The sequence below is a fragment of the Tauraco erythrolophus genome, chromosome Z (genome assembly GCF_009769465.1).
Source record: "Tauraco erythrolophus isolate bTauEry1 chromosome Z, bTauEry1.pri, whole genome shotgun sequence".
NCBI lineage: Eukaryota > Metazoa > Chordata > Aves > Musophagiformes > Musophagidae > Tauraco > Tauraco erythrolophus.
In genome coordinates, this window is record NC_141496.1 from 30,065,384 (window position 1) to 30,090,350 (window position 24,967).

General features: G+C 39.0%; 2 protein-coding genes across 2 annotated transcripts in view; one reads left to right on the forward strand and one right to left on the reverse strand.

The window, feature by feature from the left end:
• Nucleotides 1-24,967, reverse strand: part of HMGCR (3-hydroxy-3-methylglutaryl-CoA reductase) — a 213,999-nt gene that overhangs the window by 67,367 nt on the left and 121,665 nt on the right. The gene's annotated exons all lie outside the window — the stretch shown is intronic.
• Nucleotides 1-24,967, forward strand: part of ANKRD31 (ankyrin repeat domain 31) — a 78,090-nt gene that overhangs the window by 44,504 nt on the left and 8,619 nt on the right. The window contains 9 exon segments of the mRNA XM_086629310.1: nt 253-434; nt 5,385-5,561; nt 9,489-9,652; nt 10,134-10,209; nt 11,005-11,083; nt 13,241-13,337; nt 15,104-16,160; nt 18,370-18,510; nt 19,071-19,167. Of these exon segments, the coding sequence (XP_086485436.1) occupies nt 253-434; nt 5,385-5,561; nt 9,489-9,652; nt 10,134-10,209; nt 11,005-11,083; nt 13,241-13,337; nt 15,104-16,160; nt 18,370-18,510; nt 19,071-19,167 (2,070 nt within the window).

A 24,967-nucleotide genomic window follows, 5' to 3' on the forward strand; every position in this document is an offset into this window, starting at 1 on the left:
GATCCCTAATCCATGGTACCTTGTTAAGTCATCTAGATTTGAAGTGTAAAGTCTTTTGCCTAGGGTATGTTTGTTATCTTAGCTTTGCACAATACCTTCTAGCTTTTTGATGTAGTTGATTAATGTTATTGAATAATTAAGGCAACAGGGTTGCACACATTTACATTGATTCAAATGAGTTATGAACCTTAATTCTTTGTTTATAATGAAACATTTTTTGTGGCTCCTAATGAACACCCAATATGTGTTTAGAATCTACCAGAAAAGAAGCTGCACTTTTACATGGTACCTCTAATAGAAGAGCTGGGAGAAAGAGGAAACAGAAGAGAAATGAAAAAGGGGAAACTCAGCTGCATGTTGCTGCTAGGAGAGGAGATTTGTCTTTGGTGAAAACTCTAATATCATCTGGAATTTGTGTCAATGAACAGGACTATGCAGGTTTGAAAATTACTCTCTTATGAGCTTGTTTTATGATACAATTTTATATGATTTATAATCTATATAATTGTGTAATTTTAATGTACTGATGGATTATTGATTTATGGAAACATAGAATGGTTTGGGTTGGAAGGGACCTTAAAAGTCATCTAGTTCCAACCCCTGTGCCATGGACAGGGACACCTTCCACTAGATCATAGATTCATAGATTCATAGATTCATAGATTTCTAGGTTGGAAGAGACCTTAGAGATCATCGAGTCCAACCATCCCTAATCCCCATTAAACCATATCCTCAAGTAGCTCATCCACCCTATTCTTAAACACATCCAGGGATGGGGACTCAACCACCTCCCTGGGCAGCCTATTCCAGTGGCTGACAACCCTTTCAGAGAAGAAATACTTCCTAACATCCAACCTGAATCTCCCCTGACTAAGCTTATGCCCATTTCCTCTTGTTCTATCACCTGTCACTAATGTAAAGAGCCCTTCCCCTACCTCCCCACCATCTTTTCTCAAGTATTTATAGGCCGTAATCAGGTCTCCCCTCAGCCTCCTCTTTTCCAGGCTAAACAGCCCCAACTCCCTCAGCCGCTCCTCAGGTTACTCAAAGCCTCATCCAGCCTGGCCTTGAACATTGCCAGGGATGGGCCATCCACAGCTTCTCTGGGCAACCTGTTTCAGCACCTCATACCCTCAGAATATCTATCTAATCTAAATCTACCCTCTTTCAGTTTAAAGCCAGTACCCCTTGTCCTAGCACTATATACCCTTGTAAAAAGTTCCTCTCCAGCTTTCCTGTAGGCCCCTTTAAGTACTGGAAGGCTGCTAGAAGGTCTCCCCGGAGCCTTCTTTTCTCCAGGCTGAACAGCCCCAACTCTCTCAGCCTGTCGTCATAGGAGAGGTGCTCCAGACCTCGGATCATCTTCGTGGCCCTCCTCTGGACTCACTCCAGCAGCTCCATGTCCTTATGTTGGGGACCCCAGAGCTGAACACAGTACTCCAGGTGGGGTCTTACGAGAGCAGAGTAGAGGGGCAGAATCGCCTCCGTCGACCTGCTGGCCACGCTTCTTTTGATGCAGCCCAGGATACAGTTGGCTTTCTGGCCTGCAAGAGCACATTGCCAGCTCATGTTGAGCTTCTCATCAACCAACACCCCCAAGTCCTTCTCCTCCGGGCTGCTCTCAATCTATTCTCCGCCCAGCTTGTACTTGTGCATGGCATTGCCCCAGTCCATGTGTAAGACCTTGTACTTGGCCTTGTTGAATTTCATGAGGTTCTCACAGGCCCACCTCTCCAGCCTGTCAACATCCCTCTGGATGGCATCCCTTCCCTTCACCGTGTCCACCACACCACACAGCTTGGTGTCGTCAGCAAACTTGCTGAGGGTGCACTCGATCCCACTGTCCATGTCGTGGACAAAGATGGTAAACAGCGCTGGCCCCAATACTGAGGATCTGAGTATGCTGAATATACTGATCTCTGAGGATCACCACTTGTCACTGGTCACCAATTGAACATTGAACTGTTGACCACAACTCTTTGAGTGTGACCATCCAGCCAATTCCTTATCCACTGAGTGGTCCAGCCATCAAATTCATGTCTCTCCAATTCAGAGACAAGCATGTCATGCAGGACAGTGTCAAACACTTTGCCCAAGTCCAGGTAGATGATGTCAGTTGCTCTTCCCTTATCCGTCAGTGCTGTAGCGCCATCTTAGAAGGCCACCCAGTTTGTCAGGTGTTTCCCTTAGTAAAGCCATGTTGGCTGTCACCAGTCTCCTCCTTTTTTCCCATGTGCCTTTGCATAGTTTCCAGGAGGGTCTGCTCCATGATCCTACGAGCACAGAGGTGAGACTGACTGACCTGTAGTTCCCTGGGTCTTCATTTTTTCCATTTTTAGAGATGAGGGTTATATTTCCCCTTTTCCAGTTGATGGGAACTTCACTGGACTGCCACGACTTCTCAAATACGATGGATAATGGTTTAGCAACTTCATCTGCCAGTTCCCTCAGGACCTGTGGATGCCTCCTTTCAGGTCCCATGGACTTGTCACCTCCAGGTTCCTTAGATGATCTCAAACCCAATCTACGCCTACAGTGGGCAGTTCTTTATTCTCCCAGTCCCTGCCTTTGCCTTCTGTGACTTGGGCAGTGCGGCTAGAGCACTTGCCAGTGAAGACTGAGGCAAAGATGTCTTTGAGTATCTCAGCCTTCTCCATATCTCAAATAACTAGGTCTCCTATTTCCTAACAGATAACTAGGTCTCCTATTTCCTAACAGAGAGGGCCCACATTTTCCCTATTCTTCCTTTTATTACTGACGTACCTATAGAAGCTTTTCTTGTTGCCCTTGATGTTCCTGGCCAGATTTAACTCTAACAGGTCTTTAGCTTTCCTAACTTGATTCCTGGTTGCTCAGACAGTTTCTCTGTATTCTTATCAGGCTACCTGTCTTTGGTTCCACCTTCTGTAGGCTTCCCTTTTGTGCTGAGTTTGTCCAGGAGCTCCTTGTTCATCCATGCAGGCCTCCTGGCGTTTTTCTCTGACTTGCTCGTTGTTGGGAGGCTTCACTCCTGAGCTTGGAGGAGGTGATCCTTGAATTTTGACCAGCTTTCTTTGTCCCTCTTCCCTCCAGGGCTTTATCCCATGGTACGCTACCAAGCAGATTCCTGAAGAAGCCAAAATCTGCTCTCCTGAAGGCCAAAGTAGTGAGCTTGCTGAGCACCCTCCTTGCTGCCCTAAGGATCTTGAACTCCACCATTTCATGGTCACTGCAGCCAAGACTGCCCTTGAGCTTCACATTTCCTGCCAACTCCTCCTTGTTGTTGAGAACAAGGTCCAGCAAACCACCTCTCCTCTTTGGTTCCTCTATGATTTGGAGAAGGAAGTTATCATCAGTGCATTCTAGGAACCCCCTTACAAGCAGGATTGCTTATACCCTGCTGTGTTGTCCCTCCAACAGATATCAAGATGGTTGAAGTCACCCATGGGGACCAGGACTTGTGAATGTGAGGCTGCTCTGTCTGTCTATAGAGGGCCTCATCTACTTGGTCTTCCTGGTCAGGTGGCCTGTAGCAGACCCCCACTATAAAGTCCTCTGTCCCTGTCCTCCTTTTAATCCTGACACATAAGGGCTTGGTCAGCTCCTCATCCATCCCAGGCAAAGCTCCATGCACTCCAGCTGGTCACTGATATAGGCGACGATACCTCCTCCTTGTCTCCCCTGCCTGTCCTCCCCAAAGAGCCTATATCATTCCATTCCAACATTTCAGTCATAGGATTCATCCTACCTCGTCTCTGTGATGCCAGTTAGATCATAGCCCTGCAGGCATGAACACATCTCTGACTCCTCTTATTTATTCCTCATGCGACGTGTTTGCATACAGGTGTTTAAGTTGGGCCCCCGATGAAGCCGACTTCCTGGCTGGAGTGGCTGGAATTCCTTTGTGCTGCTCTTCAGGTGCCGTCTGCTTGTCGCACATAAGCCTGATATTATATCCCTCCCTTTTCAAGTCTAGTTTAAAGCCCTATGAGCCTTGCTATCTCAAGAGCAAAGACCCTCTTCTCCCTTTGAGAAAGATGAATCCCGTCTGGCATCAGCAGGCCTGGTGCCGTGTTGACCATCTCGTTATCGAAAACCCCCAAAATTGTGGCAGTGACATCAGCCATGGAGCCATGAATTAACAGACTGGGTGCACCTATTTCTTTCAGTGTCGCTGCCCACAATTGGAAAAAGAAAAAAATTAACTGTGTTCCAGATTCCCTTACCAACTGTCCCAGGGCCCTGAAGTCTCTTTTGATCGCCCTTGGACTACTTGTTGCAGCTTCATTGCCACCCACATGGAAGAGCAGTAATGGGTAATAGTCCGAGGCCCGTACCAGGCTGGGAAGTTTCTTAGCGATGTCCTTAACCTGGTCCCCAGGGAGGCAGCAGACTTCCCTGAGAGGAAGGTCTGCCTGACATATTGGACCCTCTGTTCCCCTCAGAAGGGAGTCGCCTACAGCTGTAACCCATCTTTTCTTCCTCATAGAGGTGGTTGTGATACGGGGTGTAGGCCTTTCTGACCCTGGCAGTACCTCTGGTGTAGAAGGACCATCATCCACATCATCCATTGATGGGCCTTTCATATCTTCATACTGTTGTACAGGTTATAATATAATTATATTTTTATATCTATATTACGATATATATAAATATATATTAGATAAAAATATAATTGTTTATATAATTTTATATTCTCTCTATATATGTTGTACAGATTATGACATCATATATATTATGATATAATTGTGAGGAGGAAAGGAAGTCTTTCAACAAGTGTAAGCACAGTCAGTGAATCCTCAGATTTTGTGTCTCCACATGAAGCTAATGCAGCTTTTTTCTCAGCAAGGGTGTTAATTGGGTCTTGCTGCTCTGGCGAAGAGCACACTTTCAGAGATATGTATGGAAAATCGACATGAAATTTCAGCAGGAGAACTAAGGCTTACGCACGTGAATATTAAGCACATTCACATAAATCTTATTTCCTTAGGAAATGAGGACAAAAATCAGATGACAAGTTTATTTTTCTTTTTTTTCTACTTAAATGTGTAACGCATTTCTGTTCTTATACTCTTAGAATGGGTGGTATTCTATTCTGGGTGTCTGGCAGCCTTGATACTATAAATTACCACTGGGATTAGAAATCAGACTATTAATGTTATGCTTCTGAGTTTTTAGAGTCTTTCTACTCTATTGTTTTGTTTCTTTATTATTTTTAGTAGTGTAGCAGAAAAGTAAACAATATTTTCTGTAAACTGAATTACACAGAATATTATTTACCTTGGCATTTCAAGATGCCTGTATAATATTTGTCTTAAAGAGAGTACTTTGTTGCTTGTAGTACAGCAAACGCAGCAAAATGTATAATCACTAATTAGTGATCTGTGTGGATCTCTCCAAATCAGATACATGCTGTATGTGTTATCTTGCTTTTATTAGGTTGGACAGCAATTCATGAAGCTTCCAGTGGAGGATTTACTGAAGTGATCTTAGAATTACTGAAAGCTGGTGCTAATGTTAACAGCAGAAGTCTGGACGGTATTTTGCCAATACATGATGCTGTTTCTGGCAATTATTTGGAGGTACATTTTTCTTTCGCATTAGATTTTCTGAGCCTGATTTCCAGCAGAGGGTCAGCAAAGCAAAATCCTGGTTTAAATAAGGAAAGTCAAAGTTACTAATACAATTTCAGTGTAGATTTATGTTTAGGAAATAAAACAATAATTTAGGAAATAAAACAAATTTAAATTGATCAAAGTTAGAGAAAGAAATATTTTTTAATAGTGACAGCTGAAATTGTGCAGTTAGTTGACTTTTTCAGTCCAGCAGACAAATCAGAAAAATTCAGAAGCTCCCCATAGTTCTCTCCCACATATTGGACTTTTTAAAAATAATACTGAAATTGAACATTCTCAATTTGATCATCTAGACCAACCTCCATCTTTCACTAGGTGAGCTTGTCCAAAGCCCTGTCCAACCTGACTTTGAATGCTTCTGTTGATGGGGCAGCCAGAACTTCTCTGGACAATCTGTTCCCCGTATCTCACCACCCTCATAATAAAAAATTTCTTTTTTGTAGAGAAGAAAAACTAGGCCTACTGTTTAACAATCAGCCATTTTTTTTTCATTAACTGGTCCCTTCCAGCCCAAACCATTCTATGATTCTATATTGTGTAAAATCAGGAGTAGCTGCACTGAAGTGAAAGAAGTACCACAATAACCAAAGAAAATATCACATCTAAAATTTTAAAAACATGTTCAGCTATAATTTTTTCCCTTTTGTAATTTTTTCTGAACCATAAATGTTTTCTTCATTCCTGTTAAAATATTTGAATTTACTGTTAAGGAAATCCATCTCAACTTAAATTTTATTCTATGAGCATGGGGGAGATTGTGAAGTCTTTTCAACTGTCAAAGGAAGGGATTAGTTTCTAAGAGCACTTAAGATTGCGTGCATCAACCTGCAAGTGGCCTCTCACAGACTTGCAAGTGCTTGTTCTGAAAGAGCCAACTGTCCAAAAATATTTCTGGGAATAGTTGCCATAAAAAGGTAGCCCTGCATGGTGGGGTCTTACTGATGGTGTCTTGCAGCTGTAGGTAGTTTGGGTTGTCTTCCTCCTTCATTTTAGTGAGAACATGACAAAATTACGTTAGCACAAGAATGAGAGAAAATCGCTGCTATAAATAAACACTACACCTGGTACATTTTTCCTACATTAAAAGCTGGGGAATTTCAATGGGCACTCAGAAAGCTCACTGAATTAAAAGTCCAGCATTTTTGCAAGAAAAATCAGTCAGAAGACGAGCAAGGAGGTGGGATCAGAAAGGCATGACTATCGGCAGAGCAGCTCATGGATGATTTGATCCAAATCAAATCCAAGCTGGGAGGCTGTGTCAATCTGCTCGAGGGTAGGGAGGCCCTTCAGAGGGATTTGAACAGACTGGATCGTTGGGCTGAGGCCAATGGCATGAGCTTTAATAAGGCCAAGTGCAGAGTCCTTCACTTGGGGTATAAAAACCCCAAGCATCGCTATAGGCTCGGGGAAGAGTGGCTGGAGAGCTGCCTGGCGGAGAAGGACCTGGGGGTGTTGGTTGACTACCGGCTTGACATGAGCCAGCAGTGTGTCCAGGTGGCCAAAAAGGCCAATAGGATACTGACGTATATCAAGAATAGTGTAACCAGCAGGAATAGGGAAGTGATCCTGCCCCTGTACTCGGCACTGGTGAGGCCGCACCTGGAATATTGTGTCCAGTTTTGGGCCCCTCACTTTAAGAGAGATATTGAGCTCCTGGAGCGAGTCCAAAGAAGGGCGACTAAACTGGTCAAGGGGCTGGAAAATAAAACTTCTGAGGAGCGGCTGAGGGAGTTGGGGCTGTTTAGCCTGGAGAAGAGGAGGCTGAGGGGAGACCTGATTACAGCCTACAAATACTTGAGAAAAGATGGTGGGAAGCTAGGGGAAGGGCTCTTTACATTAGTGTTGGGTGATAGAACAAGAGGAAATGGGTATAAGCTTTGTCAGGGGAGATTCAGGTTGGATGTTAGGAAGTATTTCTTCTCTGAAAGGGTTGTCAGCCACTGGAATAGGCTGCCCAGGGAGGTGGTTGAGTCCCCATCCCTGGATGTGTTTAAGAATAGGGTGGATGATCTACTTAGTGATATGGTTTAATGGGGATTAGGGATGGTTGGACTCGATGATCTCTAAGGTCTTTTCCAACCTAGAAATCTATGAAATCTATGAATCCATTCAAGGAAATCTCATAGTTCACTGTAGCATATCTTGGTCATGATACCTGTGCTGAGCAGTTCACCTAGGTCATTTCTTGACTCATACCAACACATTTCCTTTGGAAGAGTCACCTCATGCTGAATTATTTCAGTCTGAAGGCATTCAAAGCAATACAAAAGCAATAGACTGCATAAGTTTGCACAACCATGTTATGTAGACAAACATGAGACAGTATGTTAAAACATTGCCATAAATACCAATTGAGTGATTCCTTATACACCTAGTCAACATTGCAAGGCTAGTGACTGTAAAATTAAGATTAAGAGTAAAATTAAGATAAGGCTGGCATGCTTTCTGTCTCTACTCTTGGATGATGGCCAGTTTAAGTCATCCCTAAATAATCTGTACTCTGCTGAGAAAAAAAAATCTAATTCGGAATGCGATGATTAGCTGGACAGTTGATCATTGCGTAGATCTGTGCCCAGTCCATCCAGACCCCAAAATAAGGTGGTGAGTCTGGCATGTAGACAACTAGGCTGTGGCTCCATTACACTTCAAGGCCATCTGTCCCAGATGCTGCAGTCCTACCTTAGTCTCATGCCTGGACGTGTAGGCTTAATTCTTTCCTTGTTTTGTCATGAACTCTTCAGTGATCATGGATAAAACTACTTCAGGGAGCTGAACACATGGAAAACTAATCCTAAAAAAGCAAGGCTCTGTTTAGAACAGCCCCCCTGAGCCCATGTAAGCACTGTGCTAGCATAAGGGAAGGAATGGACTTGGGTTATGGAAGCAGCTTTGAATCCATACTTAACTGATAAAATAAATGCACTGCTCAAGCTCAGCCAAATGTGTGCCTTTTATTTGAATGAACAAATACATAAAATATTGTTTTGGCACAGCGAGTTCCAGGGAGCTGAGCGTGAAAAGGTCGTGCCAGGTTGGCTCAAGCATACCACTTCTGTTCCTGTTAGAAGAGCTGATATTTCATCACATCTATCTTTTCTGTGAGCAAAGATAAAATAAAGGGGATGACTTTACAGGCCTGGTGCCAAAGTATCAGTAGGGTTTTTGAAAATATGTAAGCTAATAATCAATATTGTTGGGGAAAACTGATGAAGAAGATTCTGCACTTGTATAGAGTGTTCTCTTTCTGATACTTTCTGATACTTAACAGCACTCTGAGTATAAGAAAGAAATGCTAAAGATGAGAAGCCATATGTATGAAAATCCTTTACCATCCGAGCTCTGTCCTCATCAACACTTTCATATGATCTGAATTTTAGGGGTTAGGTGATTCCACTGATGCCACTAATCTCATTTCCACATTTTACAGTTAAACAGACTTGGAAGTGATTTAGAATTAGGAAAAAAAGTCATCAGGGCATGTAACCAAAAACCCAAAACCATTATCAAATACCTAAAGAAAAAAAATGTACTTCTTTTCTGCACTTTGGTCTTAATACAATTGACCAATTCCTTTTAATTTAGATACATGAAGTTTTGGAATTGCTCCCTCTAACAATACCATAAAGATGGTAGGTTTAATGACAAGTTGTGAATTACTTGTGTGTTTTAACGGAAAAATTTTAATTGTAGAAGTCTGTGTTGGTAATAGCAAACTAAACCTGTTTGTTTAATTGGGATTGCAAGTGTAACAGGTTTTAGAGTATCTTGTTTGTACCTTTATTATTTTTGACTTGTGATACATGCAACACATATTGTCGTATTGCAAGGCCACAACAAGAATAATCACAATACAAACCTAATAATATATAATAGGCAGCCAGGATTCTACTACAGTATGGAGCAAATCCCTGTGAGAGGAATGGTTCAGGGAAAAGTGCTTTGGATGAAGCTTGTGATGATGAAATGAAAGAACTGCTGAAGTCTTATAGTGCTATGGACTCTGCACTTCCTGTTGAGACCATTGAAATTACCGGTATGTTGGTTTCGTAATGTAAATTGTAAGATTAACCTGTAGTCTTAAGGAAAAACTGTAAATTAGAATGCTGCTGATTTGTGGAGCTGCATATTGCCTGGCACTGATATTTTTAACTCTATTAACCACTGAAATTCATTTATTTATTTATTTATCTTCAGAAAATAGGATACGTGAAGGGTTTTTTTTTCCTGAAAGAATGACGTAGAAGGACATATTTGGGTCTTCAGATTTTTGATATTACCTGTATTTCCCTCACAGGAACCGTGTGTTTTTGAAGGTGGTAGCTTTAAAGACTTACTTCCTTATGCTACCCAAATTTGATCTCTTTTGCGTATGTAAGATATTTTTTTATGATGTGATCTGCCATTGCATCTTTGTAACCTTTATTAGCTAATGTAACCTATTATGCTCTTGCAATTTCATTTTAAGTTCTATTTATTTTTTCTTAATTGCGGAGAGAGGAGATACCCTTCTAGGTCAAGAAGATCAATGCGTCATTGTTACGACTGCAGTAAAAATGATGCAGCTTTGAAGCCACAACATGAGAAATACAGTGTGGTAAGTACAGATAGTAGAGTTCTATTAAACTGCTTTGTAGTGTAGTACTGCATAGTGTCATTTACTGACTGAATAACATAAAAATGTCATTTAAATAATTAACCCTTTAGAATGTGTATAAAAACTAGCATCATGCAGAGGCTTACAATATGTAAACTGTGGCTTACAGTATATAAGTTTGCATATTATCACTTCTCTCTGTTCATGATTCCTATGCACTTAAAATTATTGTGCAAACCTTTGTCAATACTTTATACAATGTATATACATCTCTTGTTGCCAATGTGAATAGAAAAATAGTCAGGAATCCTGAGGCTTTTCATCACATTTCTAAAATGACTTTTTGAAAGAGTAATGATTTTTTTTTTCTTCATGATAATGAAGGTATTTAGAAATTGTTCAATCTTAATTTAAAACACCCAGGAAGACTTTTGGATGAGTTACGTGTTAGGTGCGCTCTAGGTGATATCTGTAGGCTATGTCTACATTGTCTAGGTGATGCTGTCATGGTGAAATTCACTGTCTAATTCCTGCAGTGTGCTCGGAGGTGGGACTCTGGGCATGGACTAGTTTGAATGCCTGGGCAAAACCAGGCTGTGACAGCCTCTTGCAGAGCATATCCTTGGCACTATGTAGGTCTATCCTACCAGTGCTCCATTCCCTTTACACAGTAATTCCCTGCCTGAAATTACTTGAGTCCACCGATACTTGTCCTGCAGGCCATACAAAACATGAGTTTTATATGGTGCGCTTGGCTCTACTTCTTACTATAATTTCTGTGTTTGTTAATGGGAGTCTGATGCTGCTATACAAGATGCAGAAGAGAAGCAAAAAGAACTGTTGCTCCTTGAATTGAGAACTTCTAAAGATGCAGGTAGATGTAAATTCAAGTTATTTAACTTTTTTTTTTTTTTTAATAGTTTTGGTAATGTAATAATTGTTTCTAAAATAGTATTGCACATTGAATATCTCCCCTAGAATATACAGCTTCAAAGAATAAGATTTTAATAACAGCTCTCAGGTAGGTTCACTTCCTGAAGTACTTCCAGTTTACATAGGAATGAATATGATGACAAAAGAGAGGGACATGCCTCTTGGAGGCATGCATTTCAAGCCAACCTAGTCATATAAAAAGGGATCGTTAGGTAAGAATGCACGCTGTTGGCAATGTTATTCAGTTGCAGGTACATGAGGTTCTTTTGGAGCCCCTTCATGATCAAGAACATCTATGCCTGCATGCAAAGTAACAGATGAAGCATTTTCGCTCTAGTGAGACTGGACTTTGAGGAGCTTAAAATAATTTAAGAGGGAAAAAAGAGAAATCTTTAAGGCAGACACAGTGGATGATCGGCAGTTTCAGAAATGCTGGTGTCTGGAGGTGTATTTTGTCTTAGGCTATCAAATCTCCGTTCAGATTAATCTCAAAAGCCTGCTAAGTAACACTGACTTCCTAGGAGATAACAGTGCTGGCGCTGTGTAGCAATTTGAGTCTATTGTGTCTGTGCCATGACTCTTCAAGTGGCAAAGCTTGCTGCAGGAACGCCTTTGACCAAAGTCTGTCTCCACAACTGCCCTTGCCATCTGGGCTGATCTGTTTACTTTGGAGCAGTTCATGACCATGAAACAGTTTTGCTTCCTGACAGAAAGGAAGGGGTTTTTTTAATATTATTTGCCTGAATATAGGAGGGAGCTTTCAAATTATATTTAAAATAGTCAAATTATCTCTTTAAAAATAAATGTGAAATACGGAATTATGCAGATTTATAGCTTCCAACTGGAATTTACGGTATATGGACTGTTAATTAAAATCAATATGAAAAATGTTTGAAGAACAGATAGATGATACAATAGGCAGAAGCCTATAGACGGAAATTGGCCCAATTCCATAAATGAGCAACATGAAATTATCAGCCTTCTCCTGTTTAGAGGTATGAGAGAAATTAACGTGGTGATGTTCACTGTTACCACTACTGACAAAAGCATTAATAATCTAGCACCTCTTAAACTAAATCATAGTTATTTCTTGCGAAGAGGCACAAGACTGAACAAGTACATAGGAGTACAGCGGCAAACTTCAAATGTAGAATAAAATCGTCAAGGTATTTGCATGCAATACAACCTAGTGTAAATAATAGATTCAAATTCTCTATTAAGCTGCCTTAATAAGAGCAGTATTTTAGTATTTTTCTATTTTAATAAGTAAATACTTGTAGATACTATGAAACACATTCGGGGAAACACTTTATAAATGCCATTTTTAATGCTGTAATTTCCCATTTTCTGTGATTATGGAAGGATTGTATTTCCTGGTTTAGAATCTCAGGAATTAGATTACATGTTTAACATATTATCACAGTGATATCAGCTGGTCATGACTTCTGAACTCTCCCTTATGTTATATAGCTAAGAAATAGGGCACATAACGAAGAAGTTATAATTGCTCTTCTTATTTTACAAAAATATAGCTAACAAAAAGGAACAACTTATAATTCATTTTATGTTATAATATGGATTCGAAACTATGTTACGGATGTTTTTACAATTATATGTAACTTGGAACAGTCTAAGCTTATTAAACTATTTTATAATACTTGAAACATAAAGATTTTAGCCACCTTCTTAAGATTGTGTAACTTCTGCAGGTAGCCTCATGTATAATTGTCATGTTATGCAGCTCCTTGCAACACAAAGAACTTCAAAAGTTTCAGTGCTTATCATCCCAAGGACAGTCCTTTAATCTATCCTGTTCTCTTAGTAACTTGCACTTCAAAATTTTCCAGTACTAAGGCTATTTCCTTTTAAATTAAACTTGTGTTTAATTTTATGAATTAAATGTACTTGTACATTTGTACAAATTCTATGTAGTTGTACTGTGCTTGTAAAGAGCTATCAGTATGCATGACAATATAAATGCTGTAACAATATATTCATACTTTGGATGTGTATTTGCTACATTAAAAATGTTATTGCTGTAATTATTTTCTACTGCTTGTTGCCATCATCATTTTGATTATACCAAAATATTGGAAAGATCTGTATATCCAAAGGCTGTCTCAGATGCAAGATACTTTGAATGAAATGCTTGCAAAACAGAAGACAGAAAGGGATACTCTTGCTAAAAAATACAGGTAAGTAGAATACAAGGATTGTTTTTATAGGAAGCTCTTCTTTATAGCAGTAGTGATAGAGGTTGTTAGAAGGTTAGCATACAGTAGCGTGAAAGCAAAACTATGTGATTTTCATTCAGATTTTGTGGAAGCAGGATCCATATTGGCTTCAGTTACCTCTGGTAAGAGTTTACATCAAGGAAGATCTTCAGGGTTTAGCTAACACATACTAATCAGTTACTGTGCACATAGTGAGCATTGAAGTTGTGTAGTGAACGTACAAAAGGTATGGAAAAATACCCAAGCAGAAATTAGGAAATAGAGGTACTGAGCAATTAGATTAGTTTTGCAGCATCATGGAGGAAAGCAGTAGCAACACTGCTTTTAGCGTCCTTGCCTCCAGTTGTGTTTCTTTAGTACCTCTAGGCTTGGAGTGTTTGTCTAACAGCCCATAAGAGCCGTTTAGAGTAATGGCTTGAAGCATGCTTGCAGGTGTTCTTTTTTGTGAAGAGACCTTAAATGTGAGCTGAAAGTGCTCACCTCAGTGTGAGCATGGACTATGTGAATTGTCAGCATCCTGCTACTAGCTCTCACAAGGCCCCTTTTTACTTCCTTCTGAGAGGGACTGCCTGAATACTGGTCATGTGGTGAGTGTTCAGCGAGCAGTATAGCATCATGTTCAATGGATGCTTCTAGGCCATCTGATGAGGATGTCTACATATTGTTTGTGTGAGCAGTATTCGTTTCGTCATGTAAAACCAACAGTCTATAGCTTTCAGGTAGTTCCACAGCAAACCATAAAGGCTAGTTGAGCAAAAAGACTGAAACATTTCTGTCACAGATCGTTTTGTCAGCCAGCTATAAAATGTAAGATGCATAGATTACCCAGATATTTTTTTTTTAAAAAAGAGAAGGTTTTATATGAAGAGAAGTTAGAGTTCCAGATCATCCTTGTGAACAAACTAGTGACTGAATGAAGAAACAGTAAAATGATTATGTACACAAACTTATCTGCTTTCTAATGTTGAGAGTGAAACTCTGTTCCAGAGCAAAGTTGTAAATATTTCTGGGTATTGCAGATACCCTGCAGCTAATGCAGCAGCTGTCCGTCAACAACGAGCTATATGCCAAATTACATTAAATTTCCTTTTTATTGTTTATATGGCGAACATTTTATTTTTAACTAATTAGCATACAAGCTTTTGTCACACAATGTGTAAATATACAGAAGATCAGGAGGCATCATCACGTTTTCCGTCTTTCTGTTCAGTTAGTTGGCCCAGCGATAGATACTACTAATACTTCTCCATTTCTGTCTGTTCCTTTGAAGATATTAAGATGTGTATCTCATCTAAGAAAAATTAGGAAAAAAAAAGCATTGTATTTGTTAGTGGTTGTAAGTTACTTTGCCTTTGTCGTTTTGGTCATGCTATCTTTGCCTGTTGCTTCTTCTGTACCTGTATAGCAATAAGGCAACAGAACTTCCCTGAAGAAACACTGCTAGAAAAGTGTGTGGAATCTCACTGGCTTGTGTAGGAGTCCGTAGTTGTCAAGGCTTACTCCTGTCAGTGATCGACTGATACTCTGCAGTTTGTTGTGCATAAGCCTGGGACTTAAGCTATAGTCTATACATGTTAAAAAGATTGTTAAAATTCTAGGTGTTGGCAGAGTCCTTCGAAACATAGTCCTGTTCTTAGTGGGTTGTGTCTATTAGACTGTTTTTATTTCGTGTTTACAGTAACTGTGGTGTCCTTATTATTACTTTTTTTTTTTTTTATTTTCTACAGGGCTTCAGTGGAGTCTTTTAAAAAAGGAGAACTGAGGAAACAATTAGTTAACCTTGCTTCTAGGCAAAAGAGTCTGTTGACTGTTGCCCAAAACCAGGAAGAATTAGTCCAGAAAATACAAAATTACAGAAAAACAAAGCAAGCATTCAGTGCATCATGTTTAGAGAAGCAGATCTCAAACTTAGTTATTTCCCAGGGAAATGATAAAAGACAAAGTTTAACTGCTGATGAAATCATGTGTCCTGATGTAGTTACATTTAGTATAGGGCTTGGTGCCAGCATGCCTAATGGAAACAGAGTAGATGCACATCTCTCTTTAGAAGATAGATTTTCAGCTCAGGAATGCATCCAACATCCACACATCTGCTTGGATGAGACAGGAGCAAATAAAGAAGCAATTAGAAACAAAGAGGCTTCTGACCATGCTTTGGCATCGGAAAATAGGGTACGAGAATATCCCTTCGACAACATGTCAAAGCTGACAAATGCTGTAGAAGTGGTGACATTGCCTTCAGAACCTGCTGTTTCCACTGCTAAAACAAAGTGCTTACAGCGAAAAGACATTGATTGTGTAGCAATTGCAGAACAAGGAAACAAGTCTTTAAATCCCACTTCAGTGACCAACGCATTAAATATTGTGGAACCCCAAAGCACTGCTGTCAATAACGATGTCTGTCAGCCAGGCGGCAACTGCCAGCAGGTTCTTACAGATTATGATCTGCACAGATATTTAAATAAGAAAGAAGCTTTCCAGCAGAAGCAGCAGCAAGTAATTTTGTTAACATCTACAAAGAACTTCCCTAATACCCTGCAGCAGATGAACTTTCGGAGTAGTAAGAACTCATTTAATGCCAACTCGGTGCTCACAAATCTGATCTCAAATACAGATAACCCAGTAAACCTCAGTGAGAAATCTTCCCAGAGCCATAGTAATCAGGAATGTGAAGAAAAACAAGTGAGGCATGGAAGAAAAAGCAGCAAAAAGCTTCAGTTGATAGATCTGCTTGAATTGGGAAGGATTAAGCCAGGAGAAAATGTTTTAGAATTCAAACTGCAGGTAATTGTTGAGATGTAATAATATTAATATTAGCCTATAATGGAAAAAAAAAAACAAACCACAAACCAAAATGAAACACTGAAATGGGAGGACAGCAGTTCTCATGGTTTAGTCTGCATCTTCAGCACTTAGTATTGAAATTTTTTATTCATTGGTTACAGGTAATGTTTTATGAGTTTTAAAGGAAAATGCTACGGGTGGTGGCTTCTGTCAGTCCACAGTTTTAACACTCAGAATATTGCATATGTAAAATTTGAGTTTAACTTTGTATTATCAGTTTGTTAACATTTCTTACTGTTAGAACCAGAGTGGAATCATTGGTTGGTGCACATTGTGTAATACCTGATTTTGATATTGAAAGAAGGGGAATCATTAAGGTTTTTATGACTTAATGTGATTCTTGGAAGCAACTATCAAGTCCCTCAAGTAAAGAAATGTGACGTCAAGGATTTCGTTGTGCTGTGATAGACATGAATATATGCAAAATTACTTGCTTACATGCCAGCTGTTTCTAGAGTCTGGTAAGAATCATATTTGCAAAAATTAAGAAAAAGAACTCCTTTTTTTAATACAAAAACATGCCGTGTGTCTCCAAATACAGAGCAGATCTGCAAGGCCGCTGCCAGGGGACTGGCTTGGTATTGAGCAAATGATGGAATTATTTACTGAATTCCCAGCTGCCAGCTAGGTAATTTTCAGGGTAACATATTGATTAAAACAAGGAAGGTTCTTTTCAGCCAACTCACCAGTTGTTGTTAATGCAGAAAAGACTCCGTTTTCTGCACCTATAATCTGCTCAGGAATGCTTTTCTGCTGAGAGTGGCCGTTTTGTGGTCTTGTGTTTTGTGACATAAGGCAGCGTGTAAGTCACATGCCTCCCCGTTAGGTTGTGTCATAGGTATATACATGCTTCTTTCCTTTAAAGGACGTGTAATATTCCTCTGAACCTCAAGATGACTAAATGGAAAGATAAAGAATTCCATATGCTTACTGTTATATGTGATACCAGCTTGATGCATGTGGATCTTAAGGAATTATAACCCTGTATTGAAATGTTGGTGTTTGTGGAGAAGTCAGTGATTTTTACTAGAATGAAAATGGCATTCATTTATGTCTTGGAAGACAGTGCTATAGATATTGAAGTTTAGAATCCAGTGTCTGTTGCATTGCAAAGAGGAGATGATCAGTAGTTTCCTTCTTTATCATTACAGCGATGTACGTGATAACAACAGGCAGATAGTACGTAGTCCTTGCTTAAGGTTATCTTTGAGCAGGCAGAGTACAGTTTTTGAACGCTGTAGACCCAAGCTGTGAAACTGTGAGCTGGATTGAGTGTTCATAAAATATTTGGGTTAAATGCCTTAATTTAGATTCTTACGGACACCCCAAGCCAGTGAATGTGGTAGGAGGTGGTTCAATATTTGCGGTGGATCATTCTCTTATTCTGATTGTTTAACTTCAAGCATGTTAAGCAAACTTACTGAGTGCTAACATAATTTATCAACAGCTAATTTTTGCGTTATTTAGCTGTGTTAGCCTGAGGCCAGTATAACAAAACCATAATTTACTGAACTATAAACAGGTATAAGCGTGCTTCTGGAGGTACATATGTATTTGCAGAACTGGGCTGTATTCGCTGAATCAAAGAGGCAGTAACAATAAATTCTTTAATACTGTATTTTGCATAAGATAAGGCTGTCTCCTGAAACATGTAAGTGATGTCCCTTGACGTAAGTGAAGTTTTTATGCAAATATGTTTCATCTTTGAATCATTCCTGGAATTTCACTGTGACATGCATTGTTCCACACGTGTAAGACAGATTGCGTTTCAGTAACAGTTTCTTGGTGCACAGGCTTGCCTCCTATGAGTTCCTGAGCTCACTGTTGCAAATTATTTTATTTACAGCTTTGTTATGTCTAAGACGAACTCAGATGCAAATACAGTTCTGATAAACACACATAGGGAGATTTGTCCTCTGTCAGTGGTGTCTGTGTGGCCAAAACATCTCACTCTGGTGGAATAAATCCTCTTATTTTACATACCGTAGTTCATGATGGTGGCATTAAATTCTTTAACTTTTTTTCAGAGAAAAACAGAATTAGCTGCAACTTTTCTGCTTGTTCTTAGCATGGTTTTATGTTTTAAGGATGTTCATTCAGATTTGTTAATTTATGAGTTGAAAATTATTTCTTAATTTTTCTTTTTTAGGAATTTATTCTTAAAGCCACACTCTTAAACAATGGCAAGATCAGAACCAGTAAGAGACAAATACTGCAGAATCCAGTTCAGTGGGTTAAAGACATACTAGGAAGTGATATTTCTGTGACGTGGAACTATGCGTGGAATAAGGTAGGCCTGATTCTACTCCCAAAAATAGCAATAATAAATGGCAATAAGAAATTTCACAAAGCCGGGTCTTCTTACTGTTCTTAAAGCAAAAGAGACTACAAGCCTAAATTTAAAAAAATCTTCTTACTCTTAATGAGTAAGCACCAAAAAGCTACATAGCTGTACCTGTACAGTGGTGAACTAGTCACGAGTGTTGAGGGAATGTGGAATGCCTACTCTGTAAGCTATCAGTGCTGTGAAAGAGTAGTTTTAAAAAGAGAATAACAGAAAAAGCTGAAAGGTAGGCAGAGTAAAAGGGAGCAAGCTTATTGAAATGGAAGGGTGTCAAGGACAAATGTTACAAAAGTAGTGGCAGAGTTTAGAAGGCTTTGCAGATAGGTTGTATGATGCCTTTTTTCATTTAGAATTCAAATTAGCAGAATTTCTTCTTGGTCTTGACAGGCACAGATTAGACTGTTAAGTGCATAAACTCAGTTTTGTATGAAAAGTGAAATTTTTACACCTATCAGAAAGAGCACTAATTAAAATGACAAGTTATCCATTTAGATTTGTTTGTACAGGTTACGTATCTTGGGACACAGTTGTCAAAATTTCTTGTTGAAGATGTGTCAGTTAGTAGTGACACGGAGTTACCATCACAAGAAGGAGAGCCTTTGGGTATGTAGCACTCCAAATCTAATACTCATCATGCCTGAAGGCAGCAGAAAGTGATTTCTAAAGATCTTAAATTCCAAAATCCCTCTATTGCTTTTTGATTTTTTTCTGGGCTATATGCTTATCACAGATCTTGAGCTTGAAAAATAAATAGTGCCAGAACTCAACACATGATCTCTAAAGAAGTATGTTTTCTTTTTTTCCATAAATTGGTTGCATGAAGAGAGTAATTACTAATGACTGGGTTCCTATGTAAAAAATATTGAGGTAACATTTTACATAAAAAAAACCATTTAAAATATAAAATGAAGTTTTTAATAAGCTAATTTATACTTTTTATTCTGTTGGAAACTCAGATATACTAGCCTAAGTTTCAATCACATGTACATCTTAAAATCACACAAATAATCTGTGTTGGTGGAAATGCCAGTATGCCTAAGCAGCAGTACTAACTAGGGGGATATTTTGTTCTCTAAAAATAAACAGTCATAAGAAACAGAGTGCATTGATATGACAAAATGACATTGAACAATTTTTTCAGAACTGCCCGGCAGATTTAAGAACTTCAGGCTGATTTTGATAAGTAATGTGTTCCCAGAGAAACCCAAGTCCCTTTGACAGCCAGTTGCACTTGGAGTCTGAAAAGCGTTTGGGCTTTTGTGATCAGTTCTGTTAATTTGATGAGACACTGCACCTCACATGAACTGGGATACCAGGCTTGGTCTGTTCTTAACATATTAAAAGTAAATTGAAAGATAACAATTTAAAATAACTAATTTGATATTCAAACTATCATGTTCTACTGGTATTTTCTTCAGGCTAAGAGCATACAGATGATGAGTTTACATTGCTCTGCTTCAATAACTTAAGTTTATACCAGGTGTAAGTGACTTAAAAATGGATTTAGTCTCCTCTCTTTTTAATAGGCTTTTGGATATTTCACTAGTTCTTGTAAATTATTCCTCTCATGGGAAATTTATGATAAACGTAACTTCTAAAACAGAGAAATTAATTTATTCAGAAAACACTCTTGACGAACAGAAATCAGCCTGAAGATCAGTAAGTGTTTTTTTCCCCGTTTTTTACGAATAGCCAGGGTAATCTGGGAAAGAGTATTTGAAGAAGTTTTTTTGTCACGTATAATTTAAGGTCACGGTAGTGCCGAACTGTAAGCCTTAGGTGAGAAATTGAGGGAGGGAAGCCGAAGTGTTCTTAGTTTCAGTTCTGTTTCAGAAACAGTATGGCCAGATATATAGTAGGAAATGAAACAGTGCCTTAAATCATTCCAGAAGAGAATTAACATGCACTGTTGTGTTGTGAGAACAGCTGTGGGCATTAGGCAGCTACCGAATGGTTTCCTGGCCCGGTTCAGGATTTAGCTTTTTCCAAGGGCTGTTCCAAACGGGCACTCTACCTGCAGCCAGCCTGCTAGAAAGCACAGGAAAGCTTGCTGGTGTGGATGTGAGCTATTCTGTGCTGCTTGCCTGGCAGCATTCCCAGGTACTCTTTATCTTTTTAACATACTTAACAGCCCATGTGTATTTTATAGTAGAAATTTATCCTGCTTTTGTAAAGAATCAATCTTCTTTTTTTCTTTCTGTATTAGTGATATGATTTTTTTTTTCTGTGCATCCCAGAGCATTGTTAAAAAAGACTATGGCCTGATAATTTGAACGTTCTTGGAGGAGAATGCTATTATTTAAAATACCCCTCTCTCTCACTCCTTCCAGCTTCCCATGTCTTAGCTCAGTGTTCATTGAGCTGCTGTATGAAGAAGATGGAGAAATGGGAATAAAATTATACATGCAGTGGCTGTATCTAGCCATCTTTTAACAGAAAGAAGCAGCTACCACTGAACTTCTTATAAAGCCCAATTTAGGAAGCATGTCCTAAGAACCTCTACCAAATCAAGGTTCCGAGGCAAGATAGGTGAAGGAGTTGCTGTTCTGTGGCTGCCAGCATAAGAAATGTCCCAGCTTTTCAGCTTGGTTGAGATTAAGGTGCTTCCATGTTTGTATAGCAGCAGAATGTTGGGTACCTGAGGAATGTTAATGTAAAACACTTGAAGATCCCGTGAAGTAAAGCAATCCCAGACCAATGCAGGTATTTAACAGAAGCTTTCAAGATTGCAGTTTCGGAATTAGTCATCTAAATCCTAACTAAATTTCACTTCATGTCCCTTCTTTGAGTCTGAGCCTTTAGTCTCTTCTAGGACAGAAAGCAGGAATTACTATATCCAAGTCTGCGTGAGAACTAAACATTAAGAAAATAAAGAGTAATTTTAGACGATCTGTATGTAGGAAAGCAGAAGAAACTGATTATATGGCATAGAAGTTATTTCTCTGTGCTTTCTGATACATGCAGTGATGACGTAATGTTTACTAAAAATGACTGAGAACAACAAGGATTCAGAAGCAGATGTCAGCTGAAGAGCAGATGTCAGTTGCAGAGCAGATGTTGGTGTTAGATATTTCACATTGAAATTCCAGCAAAGTAGCTTAAAATAAAACCATATCCAGTTGTTAGAGTAAGCGTGATATGTACATTCATTTTGCAGATTGCTATTTCAAGAAGACGATCTTTGGAAAATGGCATGACTAGTGCAATTCTTGTGCTCTGGCAATCCACTCCTGCCTTTAATAACCATTAGCCACCTGTAAAGATTAGTACAACTCTTGCTCACCTTTATTTCATGGAAGACTCCAAAGTTGTATGAGATACAGAGAGTTTTTAAGGGAATCCAGATGATTTCTTAATGGCTGAACCACGGAAGCTGTTTCAGAAGGTTTATGTTAGTGTTACTTCAGGTATCTAGCATAAAATGAGCAGCAAGGATCAATAAGATTGCATAAAGGCAAATGAGAATAGTTTTACTGTGATTATATGTGATATTGAATGTTTCTGTTTTCCCTGAGACAAGCAATGAAACAAACATATATTTAGTAGGCTAATTTTCAAGTTAAATTTGCATGGCACCTAATATGATTTTGCCAAGGAAGACATATATTTTTTAAAAAGACAATGCCTTAGTCATTTTACAGCAGCTATGGCTGGGCTGGTAAAGGTGCAGAGGAAGGTCTGCCCTTGCATGTATTAAGTGGTGTAAGGCAAAGTGAAAATTTCAGCATCTAAGAAAAATGAAAAGTGAAACTGCTCAGTGCATTAAACCATTAAACCACCAGTGTTAGACGATACTGTTTGTTCTCAGCACAAAGTCGTCTTGATTTTTTTATGCTCTCAGGAGAGAATTTCATCACGAGGGACCCCAACAACTACAACCAGCACCATCAGCGGCCTGGTACTCTCTCCATTTCTCAGCCTCATGGGAGCTTTGACCTGAGCAATATGCAGCCAAGAACCTCGTCCTTGCCACAAACAGAAGTTCCAAAAACATCACTGTGCACTGAAGGAGAAGCAGCCGTTACCAGGGCATTAAAGAGTAAGATTTTTTTAACTGCCTAAAAAACCTAATGGTGGGTGCAAGGCTGTACAACAGATACAAAAAGAAAAAGAAAGCAGGTGGCATGGGATTGATTTGTGTGGGGGAGGGAGAGAGTGCTGGGGAAAAAAAGATGACGGCTGATGGGTTGGATTGATCTAAATAACCCAATAATTAAGTTTTTCAGAGCTTGTTATGTTCGACTCTCCTGTGTCCAAATTAGAAACATTTTGTTATTTTGATGTAGTTAACAAAATAACTCCATATCATTTGAACTACTCGGTTAAATGTCTTCACAAAATAATACCATAGACAAATATCTTCTGGATTTAAATGGAGAAATATGATATAAAAGCATTGCTGAATAATCTCATGTAATCTAATTTTAAAGGAAAAGTGGAAATGTTCCTGAAGATTCTCTGATCTTTGTGGAATGGACTAAGCTTGTAACTTCATGTTTCCAGTATTACATTTTTATGTTGATTGCATATTAAACCCTGTCTGTAATATTTGTACAATTTGAACACTGCTTGCTGCAGTTTGACCTAGTGTTTTCACCTCTGCCACCTTTGATTACACCACAGAGGAATGACCCTGGTCAACCACAGTGTGAAGTCAGAGTGGTCATGTCAAACCCCCACTGTGCCCAGTGTCAGGTAACGCTTCACACCTGAAGTGGGTAATAGTCCTGAGTCAGGTCTGCTGTGGGAGACAGTAAGAAACAAATCAAAAGTGAAGTGCCTAGTCAGTGTCAGCCATTGTAAACTGAAAGTGTATCCGCACTATAAACCAATTATTTTGCTCCTGCAAATCTGTACATAGGTCCTGCAGCTACAGTCCAAAGGATTAAGTAAACCCTGATCTGACAATCCTCTGCAGAAAATGCTTTGTTATCCCACTTCTTTCTTTTTTTTTTTTTTTTTTTTAAATAGAAGCAAATAGACTTAGAATCTTAAATGCTAGGGCATAATAATTGGAGGGGGGTGGTCTTTAAAGTTACAAAAAAGAAATTGTGTAGTAGATTGTATTCACATTTATGTGTCAAAAAATCCAGGTTGAACTGCCCTTTGATATGATTTGGAAAGTTACACAGATTATGGCTCATAGGAGTTATGTTTCTCTGCTGAATAAATGAACAGCCATGTTCATGTTTTCTCAAATACAATTACTAGTTATAGTTCTGCTTACCAAGATAATGGTCTTGTAGCATTTATGGTCCATGCTACCCTATTATCTGAGTGCTGAATCCTGTCTGGAAACTGGTGTAGTAACAGTGTACAGTCATTTTATAGCCAAAGGTAACTGCTAACAGACATGTGGGGATTATGGAAAATTAAACATTTATAATACAATTAAAATTAAGAACTTGGAAATTTACAGAAATGGTGTTCCATATATACATTTTTGTTTATATCTACTACAATTACCCTGTTAATTGAAGGAAAAAACTGCTTAACATGCAGTACAACCTTTAAAAAACTTAACCACCAGCCCTATTTCCACATCTCTACTTTATAGAACCCAAACCTTTTGCAGCCAGTTCTGAGGAGAAGCTTTTCAGGTTTCATGATCTGACCAAAAATATTTTTGAAAGGAAACTATGAAAATTGAACTCCTGCTTAAGAAGCAAATTCCTTTAAAAAGGATTGTCTCAAAGTGAATATTTCATTGTGTTTCTTAAATGAAGCTTTGGAAGTGCCATGAGAAGCCCCATAGCCAATACATGGCTAAATAGATTCTGAATGTAAAGCTCAGCCATATAAATTCACTTTTACCTAGCTTACTTTCTGTGCTTCACTAGTCCTGGAAAATTACAGAAGAGTAATTCATTTCCATTTTCTTGCTAGTCAATCTTATCTTCTTGTCTTTGCAGCAGTACAAAGTTGTGATGCTGCTAACTTGGCAGGAGAATGTTTAAATCCAAATGAATTGCTCCAGTAGAATGAAACCAAGCTATTAAGTATTTCAGTACCTCCTAGACAGGTGTAAAATGGGACTACTAGTAAACATAGCATGTGGGTATTTACACAAATCTTCCATTAGACTTTGAACTGTAAACTGCTCAGAAGAGGGTTCTCATATGATCTTTGAACTGGTAAGATACTACTTCGGTATTAGTCCAAACAACAAATCTAGTGCGTTGTAGTATATTTTCCTGCAACATGTTTAAATCTCCATGTAACTACAATGCAAAGAAACGCTGCCCGTTCTTGAAAGCTTGCAATATCTTTTGTGCTGCATAGTGCTTCAGTTCAGCGCCCCAGATTCTGCTTAGGCTCAGACAATGGTGTTAGAAACTGCTGGGAAACTCTACTATTCTGTGTTTTTGGAGGAAAGCTGAAAAAGACGGTGAATGTCATTTAG